This window comes from Bombus pascuorum, chromosome 5, assembly GCF_905332965.1.
Source record: "Bombus pascuorum chromosome 5, iyBomPasc1.1, whole genome shotgun sequence".
NCBI lineage: Eukaryota > Metazoa > Arthropoda > Insecta > Hymenoptera > Apidae > Bombus > Bombus pascuorum.
Window position 1 is genome coordinate 5,200,146 of NC_083492.1, and position 19,492 is coordinate 5,219,637.

Genomic DNA, 19,492 nt, shown 5'->3' on the forward strand with positions numbered 1-19,492 from the left:
GTTAGATTCTGCGAATACTCGCGGCCGTCTTTTGAACCGCGATCACCGAGACCGCGTAATTGGGATTGGATGATTAGACGCATGCTCGTTGCCTCGAGCAATCCACGCGTGTAATCTCGAATTCACGTAGACACTGCGGCATAGTGATACTTCCGAAGGCGATATCTCACGGTGATCCTCGCCATCGCGAGATCTACGTGTCCTCGAAATTCGAATGGCAGAATAGAACAGTAGAAGCTTGTATAGATACATACGTGACTTTATGGATTTATGCGTGTTTCCGTTTATTTGCCATGGCGGTGAGATTGTCCCTTTATTGCTAGAAATAGGGGAGAATCTAGGACAGGCTAGAAAAGGAACGTTTTTAATCGTACAACAGCGACCATTCATGGATACTTGATTTCTTTCCGTTATGTTTCTCGTTGTACGGCTGTACGAGAATCAAAGAGAGACGTCGATATTCGATCGATAGATAAGCTTGGTCGACGCTTAGTTGTAAATACAGCTGGGTCCACGACGAGGGTTCAGGTAATCCGAACATAGGACGCCTTGTGTCGCCATGGCGAGTCTCCTTCCGCTTTGTGTACCCGGCATCGCAGCCTTGATCCTCTGTACACGCAGCTTGCCGACGTTTTCTACGTATTTCGCTATCTTTCCACTGTCCTTTCGACCGCCTCTGTTTGCCCGGATTAACCGACTAGACCATCTAGTAGTGTTCCTCCGCGAAATCATTCTTCGTTGGGACTGCGAGCTAGATTCTTGTACATCCGGCCAGGACCAAACACCTGGTATCAATTTAGAATTACGAAAATAAAACACGCCAAGTCTATACTTTAGTAATATTTTAATATAATACTGCTTTTATAGATATAATGTAAGAAGTTATTTGTCTATATCATAGAAAAACTTAATAACGGATTAAATTCGACGATATCTTGCTAAACGTAAAATTCTATTCTTTGTTACAGGTACGACCTGGGGTTGTGTCGGGGTAGCTAGCAAAGAAGCATCTGTCAAAGGTGGAGAACAGATTAGGACGAGTAGAGAGAGAACGAAGGGGGTGGGGAGTACGACATACGGTAGGAGAAGAGGAAGAAGAGGAAGTCTAGAGAGTGTAGGCGCAGGCGCCGTAGGTGATGTGAGGCTGGCGCCCGCCTCACGTTTGGGGTGATGCCCTCCAGTGAGCCTCATCCCCCCCAGTACCACCTTCAGCACCACAACATTCCTCCCTCGCATCTTCAACAACACACGTCGACCGCGATCGGGCAACATCAGCTCTACCAGCAGCTGGTGGCGGCCCATCAACAGCAGCATCAACACCAGCAACAGCACCAGCAGAGACAGCAGCAACACGGCGGGCCCTTCCAAAATTCCACGTACACGCAGCAAAAGCAGGAGATGAGCCCGGAGGAGGAGGGGGGTCGAGGGGGCGGGTCCCCCCCGGCAGCAGGGGCTGCGTTACATCAGCCCCATCACCCCCGGACAGCCAGTCCACCCTCGGGCACAGAACCCTGCACCCGCGATGCCATACCGACGCCTACACCGATCGCGGATACTACGACAACGACCACCACAACCACTATGACCATGCAACCGCAGGGACATCAACAGCAAACTCAAGAACAACAAGGTCCAAGCCCTAGTCCGAGTCCAACGGGAGGCGATGTGGAAAAGTTCGACGGGAAGATTGTCTACAATCCGGACGGTTCGGCATACATTATCGAGGGGGAGAGCGAACTCAGCGAGGATGACTCGTTACCTGACGGTTGCATCGTAGATGGGCGCGGTGTTTCGGTTCCTCATTCGCTGGTATTTCCCCAAATCGCGAGCGCGTACTACGTTTCGCGACTGTACGCGCATCAGGCGTATCAGCAGCAACAGCAGCAGCAACAACAACGTTCGGTGGCGCAGCAGCACAATCCCGATCTTCCTGTGATGCACAGCTATCGGGTGATAAGTTACAGGAGCGCGGAGGGTAGCAAACAACCACCACCTCCTCCTGCGGCACCACCACCTCCAGCAACTTCGGTACCCGTAAAACCTATTCTAATGTGTTTCATATGCAAGCTCAGTTTCGGCTACGCGAAGAGTTTCGTGGCACACGCTCAGGGCGAACATCAGCTTACCTTGATGGAAGACGAGCGACAAGTACTCTCACATTCGACCGCGTCAGCGATCATTCAAGCCGTGGGCAGAGGCAAACAACCGTTGGTCAGTTTTCTCGAACCAGTGACGAGTTCCACTTGTCCGCAACCATCGCCCGCGCAAATGCAGAACCAACAGCAGCAGCAGCGTACCGAGTCCACCGATCATGAAACACCAACCACGACCAGTACGCCTGCCAGCACTCCCGGGGTACCGAGCAGTCCCCAGCAACAACAACAACAGCAACAACCACAGAGGCCGTCACCTAGCACACCCACCACTCCCACTTCCCATTCGAATCATCCTCTCGCGTACAATCATCAACAAACGCAGCAGCATCAATGGACCGGCGCCCAGGTGAGCGCCGCTTCCTGGGCCAAAGCACCTGACGCTTCCGGCATACACTACACGTCACCACCGCCACCTGCTTCGTCGACGAAGGGCTCACCGTCGTCGTACGCCGCGCTGACCCAGCAACCACCGAATTTCCTCACAGGCACGACCATCGGTGTCTGCCCCGAGCACATGCAAGGAAGACCGAGCGGAGTCGAATGCCCCAAATGCGAACTGATTCTAGCCAGCAGCAGATTGGCGGGCCCAGGCGGACCCCTGGCTGGAATTCACAGTAGAAACTCGTGCAAGACGCTCAAGTGTCCAAAATGCAATTGGCACTACAAGTACCAAGAAACTTTGGAAATCCACATGAAAGAGAAACATCCAGAAAGTGAAACCTCCTGCATCTACTGCATCGCCGGACAACCACATCCTAGGTTAGCACGTGGCGAGACTTACACTTGCGGTTACAAGCCCTACAGATGCGAAGTGTGTAACTATTCTACCACGACCAAGGGCAATCTAAGTATTCATATGCAAAGCGATAAACATTTGAATAACATGCAGGAGCTTCAGCAGGGCGGCGGCGGTGGCTCGGCTGCGAACAATCCCTCGTCTTCGCAGGACGCACCGATGCCAACGAGAAGCCCGCATCATCAACAGAACCACAGTCCGCACGTCGCTGGCCAGGCCGGAAATCAAGGGAAACCGAAGCCAACATTTCGCTGTGACGTCTGTAACTACGAAACAAATGTCGCACGGAACCTAAGGATACACATGACTAGCGAGAAGCATACGCACAATATGCTGGTCCTGCAGCAGAACGTGAAGCACATGCAGACCCTGTCCGCGCTCCAGTCCCACCACCAACAGGCACAACATCACCATCAACAAGCGCAACAGCAACATCAACAGCAACTCGAGCAGCTACTTCATTTGGGTGGCCTGGATAAGCCTCAGCACGCGGAGGCGGCTCTCGCGGACATGGCTTACAATCAGGCTTTGCTAATCCAGATGATGACGGGTGGTCAATTGCCACCGCAGCTTCCACCAGAAATTATGGGTGGCATGGCTAACATGGGAGCCATGGGTAACCTGGGTGGTGACGTTGGTCTGTCACCAGACAGCATGGATCCACCACCCGAACCGGCTGATCCTGATCCTTCTCATCTGTATCATTGCTGCGTGTGCAACAATTTCGCCACTGATTCCTTGGAAGCTCTTGGCCACCATTTAGCAGTGGACAGAACGAGAACACGAGAGGGAGAAATCCTCGCTCTTGTAGCTGGCCACTTTGTTTGCAAACTCTGTTCCTACAAAACTAACCTGAAGGCTAACTTCCAATTGCACTGCAAGACAGACAAGCATCTCCAACGTTTACAGCATGTAAACCATGTGAAAGAGGGCGGGCTTCGAAACGAATGGAAGTTGAAGTACCTGGCCTCGCCCACGAGCGCCGCGCAATTACGTTGTCACGCGTGCGACTATTACACGAACAGCGCTCACAAATTGGCCCTGCATGCCGCGTCACCCAGGCACGAGGCTGCAGCCCTACTTCTTCGTCACCTGATCGATGCCAGTGCCAACGTACCATCCCAAGCGAAGTTGTACCATTGCGCTTTGTGTGGCTTCAGCGCGAGGCACAGATTGCCTCTGTTGCAACATGTTCGATCGCTCAGACATCTTCAAATGGAGCAGTTGCATCAACTTCACAGACGAAGTGGTATTCAAGGGAACGAGACACTGCACACTGATATCGGGGATGTTTTCCAAGTTATGAGCGACCCGGATGCTCCACCTGCCCAACAACCCAGTCCCACCATGCCAACCACACCGAATGCTACCAGTGCCAACAATGGTGAGTGGAAAGACTTTTTATAGATAAGGTAGAATTACTTAGTGAAAAGCATTGTCCTAGACAGCGGATTTCTATGCATCTGTGGAAAATTGAAATAGGGAAAAATATTTGAAGCATTCAGAATAAAGTAATCACTGTAACATTTTTTGGACGAAACAAATTTCGATTCGTGTTCCATTTTTTTAGTTACAGTGCATAGAAAGTATAAAATTGCATAAACATTCGCAGTCCTGTTATTATATAATTGCTTCTTACCTTTATTTAACTATGTACATGCTTTGATTTGAACCGTGGTATCGTTAAAACGACGCGAAGTATTCGATGTTACATTTGTTAAGAAAACGAATGTACGTTTCTTAATTTATAATGAAAGAAATCGCAGTATGAAACTTGGTGGATTTAGAAACGCAGGCTTTAAGGATTTGTCGTTAGAACAGTGTGAAGTATTCAGAATTGTATTTATTGAGAAAAGAATATTGCCAGTGTTAAATCCATAAGAGATGGAACAGTGTCAAACATGGTCATTCGCACAAAATCTTACAGAGTTTTAGATCTTTGGAGCGGTTTAGATTCTTAAGATCGATCGATATAAATAATTTTACGGAGAAGACGGAATCATCGTATTATTCAATCATAATATTATAGGAAAATAATAATTGAGAATAATTATTTTACGATATCATTAAATTATTTCCTGATGTAAAATCGATTTAGATATAGTATAATCAGTCTACCTATACCTGCGTCATAATTATTTTCACCGAATACATTTACCTTCACTTATCCTTAAATGCTACATAAAACATAATGTTTGTTCTGAAATGTTTTCATCGTAACACGATTTAAATACGATCAACTTATTAAGAAAGAAAAAGCTACGAGAAAACAGTAATTGATTACAAAGGCATTCGATTTAAATACGATTAAAATCTGACTAACTAACTAAAAGCAGGATGTTTGCAAGGACGTTGAATCATATTTTTTATGTGAAAGAACTCATGAAAATAGAACTCACATCTGTTAAATCGTTTTTAAACGAATAAACTTGCAGAAGATTAGCATGTCGTTCGTGAAGATCACCTCTTTTAATGAATTCAATATTTTCATCGATTATCGCACAATTAACATGCAGTTGCGGTAATTCTGCATGGCATATGGCGATGCCGTCTACCTCGACACGCACAATGTCGAGTGTTATTATATCGACGACCTGTACTTATATAAATGTACGAGAAGGTATACCGCAACGTGCTATTCGAACTATTACTACTCCAGAACTTCCAGAGTTCCTCCCATTTTGTCACTGTTATCACAATATTACAACTCTGACAAATGTTTCATTATCTTCAAGAAATAGACTATCCCCCTATAGATCTACAATACTTTGATCATGTTTTCGTTGGAAAAAAACGATATCGATTTATTCTTTAGCCCTTAATTTTCTAGATTCTGCCGTTTCTTATTATTATTCTAAAGCTTGATTGCTTTCATCAAGCTCTTTCATACGGCAGTAAAATTTCATATGCAATTTTTAGTGGGCCAAGATCAGTTTTCCCTACTAGAAAGCGCTTCAATTATTTTCAGAACAAATACACTGTCGGCCATAAATATTAGGTCATCTACTTGTTACGTTCATTTGAAACCTCTAACATAAATATTTTATTTCGTCTAATCATACGATGTAATGATAATACGATGACTAAAAAATAAAAGTAGTGGAATCCATTCGGATTTGTATTAAATATCGGATCTATACCCGACCCACAGGTATGTTATATTATTATCTGTGCTCTCCAAATTTTCCATTTTGATGTGACATTCTTCAAAGTTTCTATACTTTTATATTCTTCCTATATTCTGCAAAATTTCTCGTCTGAAAGGACACGAAATCGCACGGAGGATTTTTATTCATGAACAGCAGCATCGTGTACAAAGCGAAAACCAGCAGCACGCGTTGCATCGTCGCGTTTTGCCTTCGCAACTGACGCCTGTTCGATGTAAATGCGGTTTTGGACAATGGCAGACCACGCGAATAGGCGGTCTTCCCTTTATTTTGGAGGAACGACCCATCGATAATTTCGCGTCGGCAATCTATAATTTCAAGCGGTATTGTTATACGGACAAGGAAGCATCTGCGATGTCTGCACACCACCGTGGCTCTCCCTCGATACTTTTCGTTGTTACCAAAACTCTTTAACGTTACATTAATTTTCATCGATTGTCCCGCTCTAGGGACAAGGCTGTTGCCTCTCTACGTATATCCATTATGACGAGATTATACCACTGAGTCATAAGCTCCATTGACAATTTGATTTCTCAGCGTTCGATAGCAGATTGGTTCTTTACAAACGATGAGAAATTTGTGAGAATTTCCTTTCTTTTTTAATTGATTGCTTTCTTTTAAATAGCAGGTAATTCGTGGAAATTTTTCCACTGATTATTAATTGATTGCTCACAGTCCCATTGATCGCTACGATGGATTTTAGCAATTCGATCGAAGTTTATTAGCGTTGGTTGAATTTTTAGAAGAGACTAGTTTGAATTTTTATCGAAATATATTAATTGCTTTGCACGTTTGTCATTGTGCGTATGACTATATAGGAATAGATGTTTTGTTACAATCGTTTCCATATTGACAATCATGGGTTGCTCTCATTATTTGATAATTTATTACGAATTATATCGGTTAATTGAAGTGATACATCTCGATTATGAGATATGTGATATAAAATTAGAATAAAAGACAAAGAACAGAATTCGATTTTAACGAAATGTAACATCGAACAACGAAATCGAACGTCACAGGACGAAATGCTTTCGCTGCCGTTCAACGTAATTTACTTTCTCTCACAACATTATCGACTCATGCCTCTGTTCGCATGCAGCTGCAAGATTAATGGTTATTTTTTCGGCTGTTAAGATTTTTGATGTCGATCGACGATTTATCGACGCCTTAATAGAAAGGGGGAATTACAGGTTCGCGTTATCGGCCGATAGTAATCGTGATATTAAGGCACAAGAATTTATGCTGCACGAATCAAAACTGTTAACATTAATGCGGCCCAATTGCACGGTGTGTAACCATCGTGATTTCCGGTTTTCACCGTTCGGAAATTTTGATACTTTACATTAAGACACCTCAACAATTAACATTAAAGTACATATTTAAAATAAAAGAGACGAATTTGCTGAAATGAGGGTCCTTCGGGTTCTAACAAAGTTTCTATACTACTTATCTAACTATATCTTACTAGCTAATAATAGTCCAACTATGATTAACTGTTTGCTGAATCATTTACCGTTGACTTATTTCGTAAAAATAAAGGCCTCTGTATACGATTATTAATTTAAACATAATTCTATTTACGAGAATCATTTCATCAACGATCAGTTCAGCAGCACACCAGTTAAGAATTTATCTTTCACGCGCACTCGATATAATAATGCCGTTCACGCGACGAAAAATATCTTAAGCTCGACGAGATGCCTCGATCACCAAGCGAATTCTTGTTACTGTTTCTTTTACAGAACGACGAGAAGAAGGTAGCGACTGCGGCAGCGAGGTGAAGCAGGAGCCGGATAACGATCAGGAGCCGGAACAAGAGCCGGAGAACGAGCACGAGGAAGTCACCTGCCCATATTGCACTTATCAGCCAACGTCGCGCGAAGAATTGAGGCAACATTTGCAAGTGGCTCATGTTCAGGATGCCGAGGACAAAACGGAGGCCGTAAAGGAAGAGCCGCCGCCGGAATTGTTGTGCCCACTTTGCCAAGACATTTTCAAAGAACGTTCCGCGCTCGAGAAGCACGTGATGCAAATACACTCGGTTAACGCGGACGGCTTACAACGACTGCTGTTACTGGTGGACCAGAGCCATTGGCTGAACAACAATCCGCGAAACACTTCGACTCCAGCCGTAACTATACCGACTTCGCCGACTACCACCACGAAACAGCCGCAAGAGGAGGATTTGAGCGAACGTGGAACCAACGAGGAAATCGAGGAGCTCACCAGATGCACCGTATGCGGACGCGTGTGCCGCTCGTTGGAGGAACTACAGCAACATCACAGAGAGACTCATCCAGCCACTACACCCACACTCGCCGTCAGCGAAAAACACGTTTACAAGTATCGATGCGGACAGTGTAGTCTTGCGTTCAAGACTCTGGAAAAGCTGCAACAGCACTCACAGTATCACGCGATTCGGGATGCGACAAAATGCGCCCTCTGTGGACGATCGTTTCGTTCGGTCCAGGCTCTACAAAGACACCTGGAATCAGCTCATGCGGATCTGCATGAAGACGAACTTGTACAGTATAAACAAAGCCTGCTGCACGCTCATCCGTTGCTTCAAGCGCTCACGGAGGAAGCTCTTCGCAGGCAGGGTAATTTGGTTGGAGAACAGAATATCGAAGATGATGCCAGCAAGGCAGAGGAGGAAGAGAGTGACGCGAGTGACTCCTCACCATTACACAAAGAGCAGCGTCTTTTAGAAGATTATTTGAATAGTCAAACAGTGGCCGAGGACTCGTATCACGATCCGGGGAGAAAGTTCAAGTGTCATCGCTGTAAAGTCGCGTTTACCAGGCAGAGTTACTTGACTGGACACAACAAGACGCTGCTGCACCGCAAGGGAGAAAAGATGTCTTATCCTATGGAGAAATATTTGGATCCTAACAGACCGTATAAGTGCGACGTTTGTAAGGAGAGTTTCACCCAGAAGAATATTCTGTTAGTTCATTACAACAGCGTGAGCCATTTGCATAAGTTGAAGAGAGCAATGCAAGAGCAGGGTAACAACAACACACTAATCTCTGTGGTACCGCCTGCGAGTCCTACGGAATCTCCTGATTCTCAGCAAGATCAGGACAAGAAACCTTACAAGTGCAACATTTGCAAAGTAGCTTATTCTCAAGGCAGTACTTTGGACATTCACATGAGGAGCGTACTGCACCAGACTAGAGCCAGTAAATTGCCAGATCTCGCTGCCAGTGGTCAGTTGGATCTTGCACGTCCATTGATCGAACAGCCTCCGCCAAGCAGCCCAAACAGTCCACCAGTTAACACCAGTACCTCTGGAAACAGCGGAACAATGTTGTCATGCCCTCGATGCAGTGCTCTTTTTGTCAACCAGGAGCAGCTTGCCACTCACCAACAACTCTACTGCATATTTAGCAGTCCATTAGCGTTGTTTCAACTAGCAGCATCTCAACAGCTCGCATCATCCACACCAGCGAAAACTCCACCTCCTTCATCTACAACACCTGGTCCACAACAACACATGCAGCAGAGTACACATTCTTCGCAAACAACGCAAGATATTTTGTCTCAGCCTCGTCACAAGACGTCGCAAATGTACAAGCATCTTCTAGAAAGTTTTGGTTTCGATCTAGTGATGCAATTCAATGAAAACCACCAAAGACGTCAGCGTAAAGAAGAAGAGGCTGCTGCGGCGCTCCAAGCTCAGCAAGAACAACAGAAGCAGGAACAACAGAAACAGGCCCTAGCTGCTCAAGCTGCTCGTGAAAGAGAGGAAGAAGTTGAAGAACAAACTGATGATGACGTTATACCAGAACTGACTAGAAGCACCTGTCAGCATTGCAACAAGGAATTTAGTAGCGTTTGGGTGTTGAAAGCTCATTGCGAAGAAGTACACCGTGATCTGGTGCCTCGTGAATTCTTAGAGAAATATGCTCAGCAATTTAAATGTGAATACGAGAAAAAAAGCGTTGTAGTGACTGTTGCAACGTCTTCTTCTACGTCGTCCGGACCTAGAAGCTCGACACCAGCTTCTAGCCAGCCGCAAGATCTCTCCTCGGATAAAGAACAACGTGAAAAGGAGAAAGAGGAGATTAATGAGAACAAAGATCGTGTCAGTAAGACTCCAGAGGCTACTTCTACTACTCCAGCAACGACTCCAGCGTTAAGCAACACGCCAGTATCGAGTACAGATTCTACGACTCCAAGTGTGCTTCCGACCAATGCTCAACACCATATTCAACAACAACAGCAGCAACAGCAGCAACAACAACAGCAACAGCAGCAGCAGCAACAACAACAACAACAACAGCATGCACAATTGACTCTTGCGCAACAGATGACCGAAATGCAGGCTGCTTTAAACGCAATGGCTGCATCTCAACTGCAGCAGCACTTCCAACAGTATCCCGGATTGGTGATGGGTATGATGGGTTTACCGCTTGGAATACCGGCTTTGGCTGCTATGAATTTACAACCACCTTTGGTACCGATGATGCTACCACCACCGCCGTACGATGGAACGGCTACCGGATATCCGCCTATCAATGCTCAAGCTGAACTCCTAACCAAGCAACATCTCGCCTTGCAACAACAGCAAGTAGCAGCCGTGAGTAGCTTTATGATTCCTTCATTATAGAGATTTATTATATTTCGTTTAAATTTCTTCGTTAAATTAGTTAGTATTTTATTTAGTCAAGCCGTCATTTTTCTGTTATAAATTCTAATAATTTTCGATATTCTTCTCTGCTTTTTTAAAAATCATAATCTATAAGCAAAATATAATTACAATCTGCAATTAAACTCTATTATCTGTTGTTATGTTAATTTAGTTATTTTAGAACTTTATCGCCATATAATTACTTTGTTACGAGAGTAATCTAAGGCGTTTATAAATATAATTTATACGATTATAGAAAATTATCAATATAAAACTAAGTAAGTTCGGGACTATTCTATGTCATGTCGATCTTCATATTCATTAACATTTCAATTTGCAATCATTATCATATCACTATGCGATCGTATAATCGTTCTCTTCCAATAAACAACCTTCACGAGAAACTACGATATGTTAGAGTATATAAAAAAAACGAATTAAAAGCAGACACTCTATCTGAAAGCGTATATCAGCGTGGTAAATCGTACTCGAATTTGTGAACAAGAAAGAAAGCATAGGCGACCTTTTCTTACAGGCAAACGCGGCTGCCTCGCAGAAACGAGCGCGAACGCGCATAACCGACGAACAGCTAAAGATATTACGAGCGCATTTCGACATCAACAATTCTCCCGGCGAGGAACAGATTCTCGATATGGCGGCCCAAAGCGGGTTACCGCCGAAAGTGATCAAACACTGGTTTAGGAACACACTGTTCAAAGAGCGACAACGTAACAAGGACAGCCCGTACAATTTCAACAATCCGCCTAGCACTACTCTGAATCTCGAAGAATACGAAAAAACCGGAGAGGCAAAAGTGACACCGTTGAACTCTAGCGTATCTGGAAGCAGTTCCTCGGATGACAAAAGTCCAAACAAGCAAGCAACACCGCCACCGTCGACCACGAGCGTGAATACATCTCAGGCCAGTGAAATAAAACAAGAGATTCAAGAACAGCCGCAGTGTCACGTGCAGCAGCAATCGCAGCATCAAGAAGAACAGCAGCATCATTCTCCTGGAAGCTCCGGTGGACAAGAGTCGAGACCGCATTCACCGGCGCTCAGCATGAGCTCGGTGTTTTCTGGAATTCATCACGATGTGTCATCGCACGCTTCATCGACAACCAACGCTCCGAGCACTCCCATGCTCCCGCCGAAGTTGACACCACAAAACTTTGCCAGCCCCAATCCCGGAGCTGGTAGCGTCGTTACAGGCGCCATTGCGCCTATGGCACTAACGCCCCAGAGATCTCTGAGTCCTGGCCGTGGACCAACCGACTACTCCTTCGGTGGAAACACCAACGGCAGCAACTCATCGGGTAGCAGCTCCGGGAAACGAGCTAACAGAACAAGATTCACAGATTACCAGATCAAAGTGCTTCAGGAATTCTTCGACAAAAACGCGTACCCAAAGGACGACGATTTGGAATATCTGAGCAGGCTGCTTATACTGAGTCCGCGCGTGATCGTGGTATGGTTCCAAAACGCTAGACAGAAAGCACGAAAAGTGTACGAAAATCAGCCAGCCGCTGAACCAGTAACAACGGGCAGCCGCGAGGGCGACGACAATTCAGGCCGCTTCCAGCGGACCCCAGGCTTGAATTACCAATGCAGGAAGTGTTTGCTGGTGTTTCAGAGATACTACGAGCTCATACGTCATCAGAAGACGCACTGCTTCAAGGAGGAGGACGCGAAGAGGAGCGCCCAAGCGCAGGCGGCCGCGGCCCAAGTTGCCGCGGTTCTCAGTTCCGAAGATAGCAACAGCAGTTCCACCACCACCACTGCTAACGCCGTCTCCAGCAACCCAACGAACGCTCCCGCTCTCGCGGAACAGTTGCAGCAACCATTGAACACCACTACGCCTCCCCACCATCAGCATCAGACAACAATGGGACAGACGCATCAACAGCCTCAGCAACAGTCGCAGCAGCAACAGCAGCAGCAACAGCAGCAGCAGCAGCAGCAGCAGCAGCAGCAACCATTGCAGCAACAACAGTCGCAGTCGCAAACCGAGTCGAAGGAAGGTAGCTTTCAGTGCGACAAGTGTAATTTGATGTTCGGGCGATTCGAACTGTGGCGCGAACATCAGCTGGTACATATCATGAATCCATCCCTTTTCCCACCGGCTTATCCGCCAGACTCACCTTTCGGGATTCTACAGCAACAAGCACTGAACGCTACCACTGGAGTAGCTACCGATAGTCCTCATCCTTTGATCGCTATGATGCAGGACAGAAAGAGAAGGTACGATGATTTCGAAGAAGGAACAGGAGGTGACAGTCGCCCGAACTCCGAGCACAACGAGCAGCCGAAAGACAAGCGATTAAGAACGACGATACTGCCCGAACAGCTGGATTACTTGTACCAGAAGTACCAAGTCGAGTCAAATCCATCGAGAAAGATGTTAGAAACGATCGCCCGTGAGGTCGGTCTGAAAAAACGTGTTGTTCAAGTGTGGTTCCAAAATACACGGGCTAGGGAACGGAAAGGCCAATTCCGCGCGCACAGCCAGGTGATCAACAAACGTTGTCCGTTTTGTCCAGCGCTGTTCAAAGTGAAATCGGCGTTAGAATCCCATCTCAGCAGCAAACACGCCGATCAAGTTGCGCGCGGCGAAGTGAATATCGATAATATCCCCGACGAAGAACTCTCGATGGAGTCGGCTCCTTCGAATCCGAGCACGCCGAACATGATGCCTCCTCTGTTTCCACCTTTCAACACCGACATGGAGGCATCCTTGAAGAAGTATTACGAGGAGTCGATGAAACGATATATCAGTGAGTTGCAAGCTCACGCCAGTAACGGTAAACAAGAAACCGCGAACCATCAGGCAAGCGGTAACAGTGGTGAATCTCCTTTGGATCTGAGCAAACCGGTAGACTTGAGTCGCCCGATGAAACTGAGTCTCGGTGGACTGAGTAATCTTCTCGAAGAGCAACACGGCGCACATTTTCGCGGTGGTAGCGATTGCGGTCCATTGACCGACCTTTCCGAAAGAAGTATCTGCGACGACGACAGCATGAGCGAGACTACAGAATTCCTTGACGACGAGAGTGGACCGGCGAGTCCAGCCTCGAGCACACAGAGCTCCAGACAGGGACCCGCTTCAGCGGGGACCGGAAGTACCGCGGGCCCGCCGGTTACCGGCACCGGCAGCGGAACGGGCCAGTCCAGCGGCAAAAGATATCGCACTCAGATGTCAGCTACACAGGTGAAGGTGATGAAATCGTTGTTCTCGGACTACAAGACGCCTACGATGGCCGAATGCGAGATGCTCGGGCGCGAGATCGGACTGCCGAAGCGCGTGGTTCAGGTGAGCAGTCTTTACTTCGATAGTTCTATTTTATCGTGCATGAGCTTCGCAATAACCTTTATTGCGGTAGTTGATTATTTTAATTCAAGTAAAGATTATTTTACTCTCTATCCGTGGATCGGAGCAATAAAAAATTATGCAATTTTAAACGAATATAAGTATAACTTCGATATAACGATACAAATAATAAAGATAATTTTAAAAATCTTCAAATTCTTCGACCGATTTAAATAAATGAAATTCTTTCTACGCTATTATCTTCTACCTTTACTCTGATTTATTGCATCTGCATTTTACAACTCTGCAGGAGGAACATCAAACAATACACGAATCCTTAACAAAGTTCCAATTACAGTAGTACTTCATTTGTATTAACCTATGGAAGAACAAACAGTTACTGCATAACTAGAGTTAGTATAATATTTGTACAAGTACCTTGGTTCTCCCTACTGCTAGAAATTGTTCGTTCATATAAGAGGAGTTGACTTTCAAATAAGTCGAGTCAATAAGTAATTCGTTTAAGGGTGAAGTAGCAAAGATTTCGTTCTTATAACTGGATTTCAGATAAATGGAGTTCTATAGCAATTAATATCTATACCTCTATCATTTTATCTGTTAAATCTCCGAAGTTTCACCAACTCCACAATAATTCCTCCAATTACATCACCTTAATGACGATAATCGAGTCACCAATGGACTTTGCGATCTAATAGAAAGGAGTGGCAGGTGTGGTTCCAGAACGCCCGCGCGAAGGAGAAGAAAGCTAGACTGGCGGCAGGTTTGCCAGCCGAAGGATCGGCCGTCCAACCTCATCGCGGTCCGACAGGGCCCGACGAATGTAGGCTTTGCTCAGTTCGATACTCGGCCAAGTCGCCGCTCCAGGAGCACGTATTCTCACGGCGACACATCGAATCGGTGCGTGTCGCCGTCGAGGAAGGTAGCCTCGTGCCGCCAACACCCGGCGCACCGATCGTTCCTAGTGGCAACAGTGGCACAGCAGGAATCGGTAGCTCGCCGGTGGTCGGGCCTGGTAACCAGCAAGCCGGCCAGCAGCAGCAATCGGACGAAAACATGATGTACGGATCCTTGTTCCTCCATCCTACGGCGATGTTCCAGCCACAGCAACAGCAACACCCAGGCACCGCAGCGGCTAGCACGGCTACCACCACGGCCGGTGAGTGTCTGGCTGACCTCTTAGACTCGTAAACGATCGTTTGGCCCGCGACGAGTTCGAAATTTTGAAACGGAGGATATTTGTCTGTGCTTCTTTTCCTTCTTTTTTTATCTTTTGTAGTCGATATTTCGCGATATATCGCGATGCTTGAACTTGCTATTTTGTGTTCGAGACACAAGAATAATTTTCATCTCTTCGATGAGATTTCTCTTTTCTATTCTTTTCTCTGACCTTCTTTCATCGTTACCACAATGATGAATTTCGAACCCGCGCGAGTCACCGTCGTTGTATGTTGTGCACGTGTTCCTTTACCGCGTGTATAGGTACGCATACTGTATAATTTGGCCCGTGTGATACTCTAGGGGGCCCATCGATTACGAAATTTCTAAGTGAAAAGAATTCAAAAAACCAATAAAAAACAAAGCGAAATCTCGAAGAATCTTTATATGTATAGTGCGAATAATAATATATCCAGAGCTAGGCAATACTGAAAGTTCCTATCAGATGACTATTTCTAGCGTAAGGGAGAACACGACTAAAAAAATAAAGATGGAAAGAGCGAACATAAAAGAGTAAACTACAATACGAAAAGTATGTGTGAGTGAGTGTGCGAGTGAATTGACTCCCAAAGAATGGGATTTTTAGAGAAGTACATAAATTTTAGAGAAAGCGTGAAAGTGTCGAGTGTGCTGTGATGAGTTAGAATATCAAGCATTAAACATTTTTAATCTAATTAATCTAATATCGATCATCGCCATCGGTGAAATACATAGAAACTGAAGAATAAACATAACCAACCAAGTGAGAGTATCATGATGAAAATGGAAAAAAACGATGATAAAGAAGTAATAGCCATCGCGTTTTGATTATAAGTTGCTGTACAGTTATAGATTATATTACAAATTATTACGAATTTTATTAGTATATTTTATAATGGATCCTTAGTAACTATCCATTTCGATTATTATCCGATGCGTTTGATTCATTATAGTATAGCCAGAAAGAACGGAGAATACATTGCCTTTAATTCCTACATAGTGTTGCGAAATATCTTGTACCCTTACCTTTCGTCCCTCCCCTCTTTACCCTCCTTGTTTTTCTATATGCGTAATACTTATCATCGTCGTCGTCGTCGTCGTCGTCGCCGTCGTCGTCGTCGTCGTCGCCGTCGCCGTCGTCGTCGTCGTCGTCGTCGTCGTCGCCGTCGTCGTCGTCGTCGTCGTCGTCGCCGTCGTCGTCGTCGTCGTCGCCGTCGTCGTCGTCGTCGTCATTATGCATAGCCGCGAAGCCATTCCAACACCGTGTCATCTTACGTTCAGTGCCTTTTCCTTGTTGCGCCTGAAGCGTTTCATTGTAAATACACTTCGCAAAGCCCTCGCTGTTATCCGAGGCTCGGATAGGGCCCCTTTATCTCGAACGGTCCCGATTCTGGCCTCTAAGAAGCGTAACGATCGCTGGAGAGTCCGACTCTCTCTGCCTTTTTCTTGTCACGAACGACACATGCGTTAACCATAAGTACATATATACATACGTGCATTCTACAATGCATTATACGGTGACGCAAAATGGATTTCATTTTTCGACGAATTACGAGAGCTTGATATTATAGAATTATCGCCTTTCAGGAAATTTGTCGTCCATTTTTAGGAATACGTGTACAAACGAATTTGAAAGCATTTTAAAAGTGTTTTTTTTAATTATTAGTTTCTTTATTTTACTGATTTTACGCTATCGAAGTTCGCAATTAGAAAATTTCGTACATAAGTTAAGTTAAAAATTAGCCATTTTATAATTACTATCGCGAAAACATTTTTTAATTTTGGAAACCTCAAACGAAAAGAACATTGATATATTTAAGGATCTGCACTATTTGTATTTGATCCTTGCTTTAAAAATTATTGTGTTCTGACCTTATGGTATATATGTGATAGGTGAGTTTCGCTATTCACAAATTAGTATTTTAGTAGTTTCTTGTATTTACTTCGATTTCGAGATTTACGCCTAACATTCGGAGTTCTTAAAAGTCCCCAATTCGCTGAAACAACTAATTTCTTAGTTTCGATCTCATTCGATTATTAATCAATCAACGATTAATCAACATCACTCATTTGAATTTTACTTATTTGAGATTTACTAAGTATATATTTATCCGAACGTATATCGTCAATTGTTTTAACAAAAAGATCGTAATTATTATTAGTAATAACAGAGTTCGAGTTATACTCTCCTTTTTTAAATTAATATATAATAAATGATGTTTTATCTCACGTAACAGATATAAGATATATATAACGGATTATACAACGGATTATATAACAAATTTGCGTTGATTCCCTATATTTTTTATAAAATCTAAGCACGAAACGTGAAATTCATTCTGTTCATACATTCATACGCATGCGTTAATCGCAGTCGAACCTGTTTCTATGTCATCGCGTCACATAACTTCGTTTTGTCCTCCTTCTTCCTTCGCAGCGAAGCGAGACAATCCTATTTTGCCATTTTTACGACGACATCGATCTTAATCAGGGCTACTACTATTACTAATTATTATTATTATTATTATTATTATTATTATTATTATTATTATTATTATTATTATTATTGTTTTATGCGTTAGTTATTTATGTGCCCCCCCCCCAAGAAACTATCTTTCTTTCTCTTTATAGTTTTTTGTGGTAGTCACACTCTCGTCTGCCCACACGAACGAATCGACTTGATCTCGTACCGACCTTGAACAGCCTGAAAACTCGACGTATACATCGCTGTTATATTCTTTTCCCTTTCTTTCTTTTACGATCTTTAGCCTAGTTTTTTATTTTATAATTTCATATTCTTCCCCCTTTTATCGAATCCTTAAGCATCGCCAACTTTTTCGGGTAACTGGAATGTGAAATTTTCAGCCGATCTTTGTAAATCTAGTTAACAAATAAGACTGTCAACTATGTTAGTATTAAACGTGGAGCAAATTGTTAAATCGTATAGGTATCTTATAACAGTTTGCAGATTGGATTATACAATTTTACAGCGCATCGGTTCAGCCTGCGTTATAAACGTGATCGTTCGAACCACTTCGAACCGAGAGTTTTCACTACTCGTTAATGCTTTTAAAGCATTTATGAAAAATAAGAATTTGTTCGTATGAAATTCAAGGATTAAATTTCCATTGATACGCTGAAAAATCTATTTTATCTATGACGAAGTGAAATGAAATATTTTGGAATTAAAGTACTGGAGTAAAATCCAATCCAAACTGTTATGATATTCTATACTAGAGTCAACGATACCAGTGAAGTGGTAGGTATTACTGAACGTAGATTTACGTAGAGGCTGGATCTGCTTCGATTAGAACATTTCTAAACGAACAATTCTATCACGTTTCTACAATACCACGAATAAGTTCATTTACAACAAAGTAACGTATGATCGGGCACGTAAGTTAACAAAAAGTTAGCACACGCGTTTCAGAGATCGAACTCGCAGCCGACGAGGGTGTGGCTCAATTTCTCGCTTTTTTCTTCGTTAGCACACTCGCGTTAAACGCGAATCCACAAACGCATACGCATGTATGGAGTACACTAAAATTCAGGAACACTTGTGCATACGTAACACACACCTATGGACACGACAATCACAATTATACGTATGAACAACAATGTTATGTATGTCGGTCCCTACTATTCTCGTGTATATAGTTTATTATTATTATTATTATTATTATTAATTATTATTTTATATTATTAATATTATATTATTTTTCCGTTCTAGTCTAAAATAAAGCTATACTATGGTAAGATTAATCTTTGGTTTACTTCTTATTTGATTATTTCACCCCATTCCTTTTTACCCAGAACCCTGACAAAACATTCCCTTTGCGTTTCTAGATTTGTTTTTAGGTAAGTCGTATCGCATTAAATAACGATATCTAAAGATTATCGTAGTTCCTTCGCTTAGTAGTTGCTGTAGAATTTATGTAAAGTAGTAATAGACTAAATAAGTTCCTTACGTTTTACTGAGCATAAACGTTGTATACGAAAGAACTATACTCGTTTGTCGTATGCAGAAAATTATACTTGCTAAACGATACGGATTAATCGCGGAAACGCCATTAACGATGAATCAAATAGTCTATTTTCGACTATAGACCGTTACAAAGATGCTCTTAACCAAATATGTTAATCACAAGATTCGAAGTGAACGAACATAACTCAAAATAATCCTACTTTAGTCTACTACGAGTAACACAAGTTAAT

General features: G+C 43.8%; 1 protein-coding gene across 9 annotated transcripts in view; it reads left to right on the top strand.

The window, feature by feature from the left end:
- The window catches only part of LOC132907088 (zinc finger homeobox protein 4), a 399,871-nt gene that overhangs the window by 266,584 nt on the left and 113,795 nt on the right, over window positions 1–19,492 (top strand). For 8 of the 9 annotated variants that reach the window (XM_060959833.1, XM_060959835.1, XM_060959832.1 and 5 more), the window contains 4 exons: window positions 969–4,336; window positions 7,865–10,704; window positions 11,291–14,065; window positions 14,792–15,239. In XM_060959833.1, coding sequence (XP_060815816.1) covers window positions 1,171–4,336; window positions 7,865–10,704; window positions 11,291–14,065; window positions 14,792–15,239 — 9,229 coding nt within the window. In that variant the 5' untranslated portion in view covers window positions 969–1,170. Of the gene's footprint in view, window positions 1–968; window positions 4,337–7,864; window positions 10,705–11,290; window positions 14,066–14,791; window positions 17,846–18,934; window positions 19,040–19,492 lie in introns of those variants that run through there. The other variant, XR_009658117.1, reaches the window with a different exon arrangement.